This window comes from Pongo abelii, chromosome 7 (genome assembly GCF_028885655.2).
Source record: "Pongo abelii isolate AG06213 chromosome 7, NHGRI_mPonAbe1-v2.0_pri, whole genome shotgun sequence".
NCBI lineage: Eukaryota > Metazoa > Chordata > Mammalia > Primates > Hominidae > Pongo > Pongo abelii.
The window spans coordinates 139,971,579-139,983,137 of record NC_071992.2 but is presented as its reverse complement, the minus strand read 5'-3'; the positions used below and the strand labels follow the sequence as shown (position 1 = coordinate 139,983,137).

General features: G+C 46.8%; 1 protein-coding gene across 1 annotated transcript; it reads left to right on the top strand.

Annotated features, from left to right (window-relative positions):
• The first annotated feature begins 284 nt into the window (after positions 1-284).
• KLHL38 (kelch like family member 38) lies at positions 285-11,068 on the top strand. Its single transcript, XM_002833087.6, has 4 exons — positions 285-531; positions 1,190-2,540; positions 7,102-7,207; positions 8,088-11,068. The coding sequence occupies exons 2-4, from the start codon at positions 1,191-1,193 to the stop codon at positions 8,375-8,377; spliced, it is 1,746 nt and encodes a 581-aa protein (XP_002833133.2). The 5' UTR covers positions 285-531; position 1,190; the 3' UTR covers positions 8,378-11,068.
• Positions 11,069-11,559: the final 491 nt, after the last annotated feature.

The window sequence follows — 11,559 nt, the reverse complement described above, 5'->3', positions numbered from 1 at the left end:
GCCACCTTCACTGTGGCCCAGAACCATCTTCAGTGACTCTCCACAGGTCACAGCAACCTGTTTACAGATGGCTAGAATTCCCAGGCACTTTTAGGACAGGGGACTCGGGATGGTTCCAAGCAGACAGCAAAGTCTTCTCTAAGAGAAGCTGCTCCTCCCGATCTATTTTTGCCGATGTAAACACTTGCCAAGGAAACAAGGCATGTGGGCATGCGCCGGCCCTGCAGGCCCTCGGGTTGCTGCAAAAGGCAACTGGAAAGTCACATGTCATAACAGTGGAAAGTACATATGCAACTATTCTTAGCCCTGGAATGTATACACTGTCTCCCTGCCCAGCAGTCCTTGCACAAAGCTCTAGAAAACTATGAAAGTGCCTTCAGCATAAACAAATCCAGAAATCTCCCAGGACAAATCATTTGCCAACTGGAAGAAAGGCCTGGGGTTTATGGTTTCCCTCGGAGCTAGAGGTAGAAACTCTCCGGGGGGATAAGCCAGACCAGGCACCAGTGGATGTCACCACAGCAAAACAAGGTAAGTGTCCCTCATGCTTATTTCTTCTGCAAGTAGACAGCCAGGTGTCATCCAATAAACCAGGGGATTGTTTGGTCTTTCCTTTTATTTATTCCATCTTTAAAACAAGACTCAATGAAGTCATATTTAAATATATGTATCAAAGCTCCATTTTCTTCCCTCTTTTCTGTCCAGTGACCCGAGGGCCACACCTCCAGAGTATCATACTTGGGGAATGATTGACACCCAGAAAGAGATGTTTAGACATCTGTTACTCAATAACAGATATGCCATCGGTCTGGAAAAAGGCTCATGAACTTCAGCTGGTCAAATGCATGGACTGTTATCTTGCTTCAGACTAACATTTCAGCTTCTGATAACAGAGTAACTTCCAACAACTTTAGTTTGTTTGTTTGGTTGTTTCTCTCAGATTAGCTGAAGATACTATTTGCCTATTACTTTTGAAAATAACCATAACCCAAAAGGGCTCAGGTGTGAGATGTATATAGCCTTCCTTTCCAATCTTCCCTACACAATATCCATGGTGACATCCACAAACATCATGGGGAATGGAATAGGAGCACTGGTCTTGGAGTCCCCGCAGCTGAACCCTCCAGCACATGCAGCTGAGAAAGATTTGACTCTTGCTGACTCTGGGGGCTTCCTTCCCTCTTTGTAGGATGGACAAGGAGTCACCAGATGGGCTGCTCTTCAAAGACCAGGACTTCTCTTCTGACTTGTTGAGGCAGCTCAACTGCTTAAGGCAAAGTAGGATCCTGACTGATGTGAGCATCTGTGCCGGTGCCCAGGAGATCCCCTGCCACCGTAACGTGCTGGCCTCTAGCAGCCCCTACTTCAGGGCTATGTTCTGCAGCAGCTTCCGGGAGAAGAGTGAAGCCAAAGTGCAGCTGAAAGGCATTGACCCCCCAACCCTGGACCAGATCATCTCCTACGTGTACACGGGGGAGGCACGTATCGCCGCTGACAATGTCCTCCCCGTGATGGAGGCCGCCTCCATGCTACAGTTCCCCAAGCTGTTTGAGGCCTGCTCCTCATACTTGCAGAGCCAGCTGGCCCCCAGCAACTGCCTGGGCATGATCAGACTCTCAGAAGTCTTAAGCTGTGAGACCCTCAAGAAGAAAGCCAGGGAGGTGGCACTGACATCCTTCCCAGAGGTGGCCGCGTCAGCCGACCTGAAGGAGCTCTGTGCCTTGGAGTTGAGGGACTATCTCGGAGATGATGGGCTCTGTGGGGAGGAGGAAAAGGTGTTTGAGGCCCTCATGGTTTGGATCAAGCATGACCTCCAGGCCCGGAAGCGATACATACAGGAACTGTTCAAGCAGGTCAGGCTGCAGTACATCCACCCGGCCTTCTTCCACCATTTCATCGCCAACGATGCCCTCCTGCAGTCCTCGCCTGCATGCCAGATCATCTTGGAGACGGCCAAGAGACAGATGTTCTCTTTGTGTGGCACCAGCGCCCCAGACTGCAAACTCCTATTGCATGTCCCTCCAAGAAATTCTTACCAAGATTTCCTCATCCTCTTGGGTGGAAGGAAGGACAGCCAGCAGACCACCAGGGACGTCCTACTGTACAGCAAACAGACCGGCCAATGGCAGAGCCTTGCCAAACTCCCGACACGGCTGTACAAGGCCTCTGCCGTCACCTTGCACCGCAGCGTCTATGTGTTGGGGGGCATGGCTGTCAGCTCAGGGAGGAGTCTGGTCAGTCACAATGTCTACATCTTCTCCCTGAAACTCAATCAGTGGAGGCTGGGGGAGCCCATGCTGGTGGCCCGCTACTCCCACAGAAGCACTGCCTATAAGAACTTCATCTTCTCCATCGGGGGGATTGGAGAAGGGCAGGAGCTCATGGGCTCCATGGAAAGGTATGACAGCATCTGCAATGTCTGGGAGAGTATGGCCAGCATGCCCGTGGGGGTGCTCCATCCCGCAGTCGCTGTGAAAGACCAAAGACTCTATCTCTTTGGAGGAGAGGACATCATGCAGAACCCTGTGCGCCTTATCCAGGTAAATGGCCGGTTCTTCCCATCACGTAACTGCATGAGTATGTGTGCATGGACACACCCACACCAGCAAGCACACACATGCACAGGCATACATACACACCAACAAACACACATATGCACGTAAATATATATATATGCACACATATACACAAACATATGCATACATGCATGCACACATATATGCAGAAATGTATATTCATGCATACATGCATACACATATGCACACATATATGCACATGCCAGCATGCATACATGTGCACATGCATACAAATATACAATTCATGCATGCATACACACATTTACATATATCTACACATACATGCACACATTAATACATATGCACGAACATGAATACGTGCATACATGCACACACATGTGCACCCATGTACACGCATACAAACACTTGTTATTTGTAAGGAAGGAAGAGAGGAAGGGAGGGAGGGAAGAAGGATTTTCAGCAAGATTTTTTTCAATTTATGAATTCTTTTTGTGCAAGAATAATACATACAAAGGATATCAAATACCATCCCTATGCACAGAGTTTATCTTCATTTGATGAGAAAAATATATATCTAAAAATTCAAGTTATTATAGAGCATATTGAATGTCAGATAGTGAATTCCCATAGGAATTTGGCAGATGCTTCTAACTCAAGTCAGTAAGGCCTTAAAAGAAGATTCCCAAGCCTTGGTCCACACCTCTGTGACCAAATCCCCTGGAACCTGACCTCACATCACTGAATCAAAATATCTTTGTGTGAGATCCTAAAATGTATGGTTTACAAAAGTCCCAAGGAGACTCTGAGGTGCAGCCAGGTTGGGAAACCCCTACTTTTAATGATCAGCAGACATTAATTTCACTAACAAGCTGTCTGAGAAGTATGATCAATAAAAGCCACATTTCAGAATATTAAGTGTTTTCCAACTTTATGCAAGTTCCTGGTAATCTCTGCAGAACGTGAATATTGAGCCCGCCTTTACAGATAATCAGAAGCACCCACGAGATGTACTTTGCTCATTTATGAGAGTTATGTTGAACACCAACCACTGTGAAGGGCCTGGAGACCCAGCAATTTACACATAACCCTCAGTTGCAATTCAGACGCTGAAGAGAGGGGTGCTCTAAGAGCACAGACGGGATGCCCTAAATCAGTCTAGAGCAAGCTTGCCCAACACGCATGCAGCCCAAGACAGCTTTGAATGTGGCCCAACACAAATTCATAAACTTTAAAACATGATGAGATTTTTTTTGGCGATTTTTTTAGCTCATCAGCTATCATTAGTATTAGTGTGCTTTATGTGTGACCCAAGACAACTCTCCTTCCAATGTGGCCCAAGGAAGCCAAAAGATTGGACACCACTGGTCTAGAGAGAATCAGAGAGAGTGCCAGGGTTAAGGGAATGTTGGAGCAAACCCTGTGAAGTTGGCTGAAGCTGACTTGAGCAGAGAGGCAGGAGAGGAGAGAGGAAGGTGGGGATGGAGAATAAAAGGGGAGGGACAGGGGTGGGGTGGGTGCTAAGAAAGCACATAAAGGAAGATCCAACTTAGAGAGAGATGCAGGAAGCTCCTGCACCTCCTGAAGCCAGAGTCAGAGTTCTCTCTTGAGGGAGCGGGAGTGGTCCTGGGTAAGGGAGCAGCTCACATGAAGGCCCTGAAGCACAAACAGGTGCAGCCCATGGCCTTGGGCAGCGGAAAGCAGGACAATGAAGTTGCAAGACAGAGCAAAGAGGAGAAGGGCAGTGTGCAGAGGGCTGGCTAGGGGCGGGCATCAGTCTTCATGCGATCTCCATCAGCCCCCTTCTCAGGCTACTGGGAGCAACCTCCTCCACCCACATCACAGCCCCTGAGCCCCTCCTAGAAAAATCCTGGAACCTTCTTGAGGGATGGATATTTGTGGAGATGAGGCTGGCCTGGCTGGGCTTTCTAGGCCTTGTCAAAGAATTGGGATTAGCCTGAGAGGAACAAAACTTCATTGAAGGCTTTCAAGAAAGGTGGACAAGGTAAAACACATTCACATTTTTAGAAGTTCCATCTGGATGCCTTGTAGAGAAGGGATTGGAGGGGGCCTGAGTGGACAAAGAGGAGAACTGGGAGACTGTTCTAGAGTTCCAGGCAAGGGTGGTGATGGCTTGGACTCGGTCAGTTCCAGTGAAGATTTTTTTCTTGCCTTCACTTCTCCAGCCATTATTTTCAGCTCCTCCCTGACCATCCAGGCAGATTCCGAGTCTTTCTAGAATCGCTGTTCCAAATCCCATTCCTCTACTTGAAGTGGGGGAGACATTCTGCTCCCCTCCAGGCTCTGACCACACCATACAGATAACAAAGTGCTTCCATGTCAAGCTGGAGCCCCTCCTTCTTTTCTATTTTTCAAAACAGAGTCAACAAATATGTTCATTATTTCACATTGCAAAACTGCCATCGACCTTCTGAGAATAAAACTCAAAGTTTAAGCTTCAAGCTAGCATATCAAGAAATGTATAGTACCATCAAACAAGATGTTGCCAAGCCAAGAAAATATTAAACCTCTGAGGGATCCTTTTGCATTTCAGAATTAAGAAGAGAGAGAAGGGGAAAAGTATTCATTTGGATGCTTTTCTTATCTACTTTGCACTAGCTTTGAAATAGACATTCTACTCATTCGAATACAGTTTAAAATGAATGGCTGGAGTTGCTTGATGGAGCAGGTTGGATTTTCAGGCACCGGTTGAGAGTTTTCTTCATAGGCTTGTTCATCTGCGTGTAAGCGTTCTTTTCAGAACTACGCTGCCATGGGGTTACGATGCAAATCGCACTGTACCTGTACCTTTCCACCTGGCCTTCTCTCTACCTGTTTCTGGATGGCATTAAGCAAATCCTTTACCATAACAAAATATCGCCTCCTTCACTGGTCAAAGATCATCCTTTGTTATCCTTGCCCCAGCCTCTTTGGGGTATTACGAGCATGGTGAGCAAATGTTTAATCTATTTTTAAAGCCATACCCAAAGCTGAAGGAGAACAGAAAGGCCAGGAGGCAATTATTCATTCAAGTAAAATGCAACCAGTGTTTGCTTTTCTTCCAAGGATCCCACTTTCCAGAGAGTTTGTCACTTACATATTTTCCGATGAAACGGCCATTGTGACCTTCCCTTCCTCTAGCACTTGGCCTCTTCCAGGATTCACTGACTTCTTGAAGGACAGACAGAGACCTCACGAGGTCTCCAGTCTCAAAAGCCTTCATCAGGAAAGACCACAGTTTCATGGCTCCAGGCAGAGCCGTGAGTGTGGTGGTGAAGAGCATGGACTCTGGGCTTGGTCAGACCAGCCCTCCCACTCACTGTAGTTGTATGACCCTGGGCATGTCATTTGACCTCTCAGAGCCTCAGTGGTCTAAACTGAAAGATGGAAGAAATAATAATACCTACCTCATAGGATGGTTATGAAGATCAAATTTAGTAAACTGATTTTTTAGACATCTTTAATAATGCTGGTAATCTTACTTTATTTTATTTTATTTTTTGAGAAGGAGTTTTGCTCTGTCACCCAGGCTGGAGTGCAGTGGTGCGATCTCAACTCACTGCAACCTCCACCTCCAGGGCTCTAGTGATCCTCCCACCTCAGCCTCCTGAGTAGCTGGAACTACAGGCATGCACCACCACACGCAGCTAATTTTTTTTGTATTTTTAGTAGAGATGGAGTTTCACCATGTTGGCCAGACTGGTCTCAAACTCCTGACCTCCGTGATCCACCCACCTTGGCCTCCCAAAATGCTGAGATTACAGGCGTGAGCCACTGCACCCGGCCTCGTAATTTTATTTTATAGGAAAAGGTTTTCTAGCGAAGAATACTATGCCATTTTCCTCTGTAGATAAATGTTCTTGTTCCTTCTTTGCTTATATGAAATTCATCCTATATCTCTTGTGCTAAATTTTGCCCATAATGAACTAATTTACATTTGATATTTAGATTTTAAACTGAGGACACTCACAGGAGAACATGTTTCGGGGGTGTTGATTTGACACACTGTTTCAAAGCACGGCAAAAGAGCCTGCTCCCTTCGCTTTGGTCTTTCTCCCCTTTCTCTGCTGCATTTTTCTAGGACTGTAATGACTTTCGGGCATGAATTGTTCAAAAGCCTTCCTCACTTAGCCTCAGATTTATTCTTGGCTCTATGACCTTCTTGGATAAACTAGAACATTTAGAAATTTAAACATGAGCTAGAAATAAAAAATGATTGGAAAATCATTGGTTTTCTGAATACCAAAGTTTCTTCATTTCTCATTAAAAGAAAAACATGTTCCAAGCAAGGTAAGTAAAACACATATTACAATGCAAAACTCTTGGTCTATTCTATAGAATTACAGCCACCGAGTTCCTGGGGTCACAATAAGATCAATTTTTAATAATATACTTCTTCCTGTTTTTCAATACTGTTTTGTTTATTAACAATAGCTACATTTTTAAAACCAGAAAAAAGTAGACAGAAAAATCTCTCTCCTAGTTCACCCTCTTAATTACTACTTCTGTCTTTTTTTAAGAATATTTCACTTTAAAATGCAGTGCCATGATTCTGTCTCTCCCTCAGGTTTATCACATTTCCAGAAACTCGTGGTTCAAAATGGAGACAAGAATGATCAAGAACGTGTGTGCCCCTGCTGTGGTGCTTGGGGAGCGGATTGTCATTGTGGGAGGTGAGTCTGAACAGAGGATCACTGGGCGTGACACAAACTTGGCACCTTCCATGGAAAAAAGGTCACTCATAGACAGATGTTATTCTACAAGACTGTCTTTTCAAAAGCACATCCAACCAACCAGAAGAACGTGGAGAATCTGACAAAACTCTTTCCTCATCCAGAAGTTTTTCCCTGTCTTTATCTGTAAATAACGGATGAAATAATACCTATCTCACAGAGCTGTTGTGATAATTAATGTACTCGTGTATCTAAAGCACTTAGCACTATCCCAGATACACGGTAAATAAAAAATGTTTGCTTCTGCTTATAATATTAGCTACTAATAGTTTGTTTCTCTGTAATCAAATCATAATGTCATGGTTAAGAGGACTGGTATTGGGGTCAGATAGACATGGGCTCAAATCCTGGCTCTGTCACTAACTGGCTATATACTTTTTAGCAAGTTAAACATCTTTCTGTGCCTCAGTTTGTCCATCCATAAAATGAGGATCCTAAAAGTAACTACCAGATAGGGCTGTTGTGGGGAACCCACTTCTGAGTTTCCAAAGGATTGTCATAGTTCTTGAGTGGGCATTTGAGAGAGGAAGAGGCCAATGAGGCTGAGAAAGTTACAGGAATCAGGAGGCTGCTCCCAATCTAAGAATGGCTTATATGCTGCCTTAACTTGGGGTGAAGGTTAGAGTCAGACAGATCTGGGTGCCAGCCCCCACTCTGCCACAAAGCAGGCCTTGGCAGGTTAGCTCAACATCCCACGCTCTAGTTCAGAGCCCCAGCCTCAGCCTTAGGCAGTGGCAGGAGTCAGACGCATCCCAGGACTGCTGACCTCCAGTCCCAGATGAGCAATGCTGAGCTTGCGCATGTGTCATTTGGTTTTCAGGTTACACAAGGAGGATTCTTGCTTATGACCCTCAATCCAACAAATTTGTCAAATGTGCGGACATGAAAGACCGGAGGATGCACCATGGGGCCACGGTGATGGGAAACAAACTCTACGTGACGGGCGGGCGGCGGCTGACCACGGACTGCAACATTGAGGACTCCTCCTCCTTCGATTGCTACGACCCCGAGACGGACACCTGGACATCCCAGGGACAGCTGCCCCACAAGCTCTTTGACCACGCCTGCCTCACTCTCCAGTGCATACCCCGCACATCTGCCCTCCCATGAGGTCGACAAGAAACCTTCTGCCCTAGTCAAAATGCCTTCTGTTGCCAGGGACACAAACCCAGCTCCAAAGGGCTTAACCCTTAAAGGCTGCAGGGAGAGCTCACAAGACTGAGGTACCAGAGTCGGGAGGCCTGGAACTAGGCATTGCATTGCCAGAACTCTCTCTCTCCTTCTCTGCCTCTCTCTTTATCTCTCTCCCCCACCTCCATCTGTCTCTGTCTCTCCCCTTTCTTTCTTTCTCTCTCTCCCTTATCTCTGTCTGTCTCTGTCTCTCTCTCTCTCTCTTTTTTTTTTTTTTTTTTTTTTTGAGATGGAGTTTCGCTCTGTAGCCCAGCCTGGAGTGCAGTGGTGCTATCTTGGCTCACTGAAACCCCCACCTCCCAGGTTCAAGCGATTCTCACGCCTCAGCCTCCTGAGTAGCTGGGATTATAGGCATGTGCCACCAAGTCCAGCTAATTTTTGCGTTTCAGTAAAGACAGGGTTTCACTATGTTGGCCAGGCTGGTCACGAACTCCTGGTCTCAAGTGATCCACCGGCCTCAGCCTCCCAAATGCTGAGATTACAGGCGTAAGCCACCACGCCTGGCCTGTCTCCTTTCTGTCTCAGTTTCTGTCTCTCTCTCTGAGTCTGTCTGTCTCCCCCTCTCTGCTTCTCTCTCTTCTCTGTCTCTCTGCCTCTCTCTGCCCCCTCTCTCTTTCTCTCTCAGTCTCCCCTCTCTCTTCCTCTCTCTCCTCCCTAGCTTTTCCTCTCTCTCTAGCAATCTTCTTCATTTACCCACACAGTGTGTGGACAATGACAAATGATAAACCCAGACTCATTTTCCAGCTTTATATCTTCAGGCGAGAACTTTGCCATTATCCATATATTAAACCTAAAAAACAATGTTTATGGCCCTTTTTTGAATTCCATGTCTACCTCTTGAGCCAATCACTGTTGCCAGGACTGGCTAGTCCTGGACCACATCCCCACAGACAGAGGTGGGGTTACCTGTTGTCACTGACAGCCCATCCAAACTACATATAATGGGTTAGAAGCATTTCCCCAAAGAGAGAAATCCAGACGAAAACCACATCTGCCCAGGACACCACTGAAATCCGGAACAAGAGGGCTGAGAGACCCCAGAGGATTCCTGGTCCAGGTGGCAGCGTGAGAAATTGGCCCTGACCTTGTTTTTCTGCATTCTATGGATGTAGTACATTGAAATTCCAGACACGTATGCACAACTCAGTATCTAATGTTTGTAAAATTATCCTGCACTGCCAGAATAAAGTTTGTTTCTGGTGCCAAATGATGTTTTTCTGCAGCCTCTGGGGAGCTATAAACCTGCATAATTAATCAGGATGTTCATTTTGGTCAGTGTTATGAGGATTGCTCTTCTGGGGAAAGTCAACAAATTCCTTCAGTGCTTACAGCAGTCATTGCCCTCAGATGCCAGGGCTGACTATCTCTATAGCTCCTGTTATCTCGAGGTGCCTCCCACACTGGCTCAGTCCCAAACACAGGAATAAGCTGAAGTGGAGAACGGCAGTTCTCAGCGCTGCCTGCACAACACAGTCATCTGGGAAGATGTTTGAAAATGGGGCCAGCTCCATTCGAGAAAAATGAATAGGGATGCTTTGAGGCTGGGGGCAGAACACTGTATTTTTTGAAAAGCTTCCCAGATGATTGAAATGTACAGTCAGGGTCGACAACCACTGCCCTGCTCAGCTGTGGGCACAGAAGACCTGCATGGCTGGTTTCATTCCCCTCCGGTCATGATCAGCCCGTCTGAGCCTAGCAATGTAGGCTAAGTCCTCTCCCCACCAACGGAAGCATCTGCCATCAGTCTTGCTGCCCTGAGCCTGGCACCAGAGTTCACTCCAAGCTGTAGCCTTCCTCCCCATCTGGCTCTCCAGGTTCATGTTCTAGACTTTTCCTTCTTTCTAAGTTGTCTTTTTTGTACTTCAGATTCTCCTGCTGGGGTCTGAAGCTCTGCTCTGCTCCCCAGATCTCTTGGCTGTGGTTCAGAGACCCTCCGTGGATCACCAGCCCTGCTCCTCAGCCTGGACACTGTCCCCTTAGCTGCTGGCTGGCATCTTGTTCCAACCTAGTCTCTTTAAACCCCGTCTATTCAGGCTCTCAGTCCCACCTCTATTAATTCACAGGACAGTTGATTGCTTAAAAGGGCATGGCACCCTTCCCCTCTCTTTTGCTCCCTCTCATGTGAAATGCTGGCTCTCTAATATGATTTGGCTGTGTCCCTACCCAAATCTCATCTTGAATTGCAGCTCCCATAATATGAGAGGACCCCGGTGGGAGATAATTGAATCATGGGGGTGGTTTCCCCCATACTGTTCTCATGATAGTGAATAAGTCTCACGAGATCTGAAGGTTTTATAAGGGGTTTCCCTTTTCACTCGGCTCTCATTCTCTCTTGTGTGCCACCATGTAAGACGTGCCTTTTACCTCCCACCCTGATTGTGAGGCCCCCCCAGCCACGTGGAACTGTGAGTCCACTAAATGTCTTTTTCTTTATACATTACCCAGTCTTGGGTATGTCTTTATCAGCAGCATGAAAACGGACTAATATGCTCTCCTTCCCCTCCACCATGAGTGGAAGCAGCCTGAAGCCCTCACCAAAAGCAGGTGCTGGTGCCATGTTTCTTGGACAGCCTGTATAACCATGAACCAAATAAACCTGTTTTCTATTAATTACCCAGCCTCAGGTATTCCTTCATAGCTGCAGAAAATGGACTAACACATTCCCTCTTTCGTTTTCACACTTGCTGTGCCCTCCTCCTGAAAACATTTGCCCCATACATCATACCCACATGGTTCATTCCCTCAACCCCCCCAGGCCTCTGCTCAAAGATGCCTTCCTTCCCTGACCACCCACCCTTCATGTAATCCATCAACAGGTCCTGTCTGCAACACCCCTGGGAAATAGATCACAAACACCTCCAGCTTCTCCATCTTCCCTGGTGCTTCCCCAACTCAAGCCATCCTCATCTGATCAGCCTCCAAAATGTGCCCCCTGCTTCCACTCCTGCCCCATGAGCCTTCCTTGAGCAACAGTCAGAGTGATCTTTTTTTTTTTTTTTTTTGAGATGGAGTCTCGCTCTGTCACCCAAGCTGGACTGCAGTGATGCAATATCAGCACTGCAAGCTCCGCCTCCTGGGTTCACGCCATTCTCCTGCCTCAG

Coding starts and splice junctions, on each gene's coding strand:
- KLHL38 (XM_002833087.6), top strand. CDS start 1,191: ATGGACAAGGAGTCACCAGATGGGCTGCTCTTCAAAGACCAGGACTTC. Junction 2,541..7,101: donor ACCCTGTGCGCCTTATCCAG/GTAAATGGCCGG, acceptor TCTCTCCCTCAG/GTTTATCACATTTCCAGAAA. Junction 7,208..8,087: donor GCGGATTGTCATTGTGGGAG/GTGAGTCTGAAC, acceptor TTTGGTTTTCAG/GTTACACAAGGAGGATTCTT.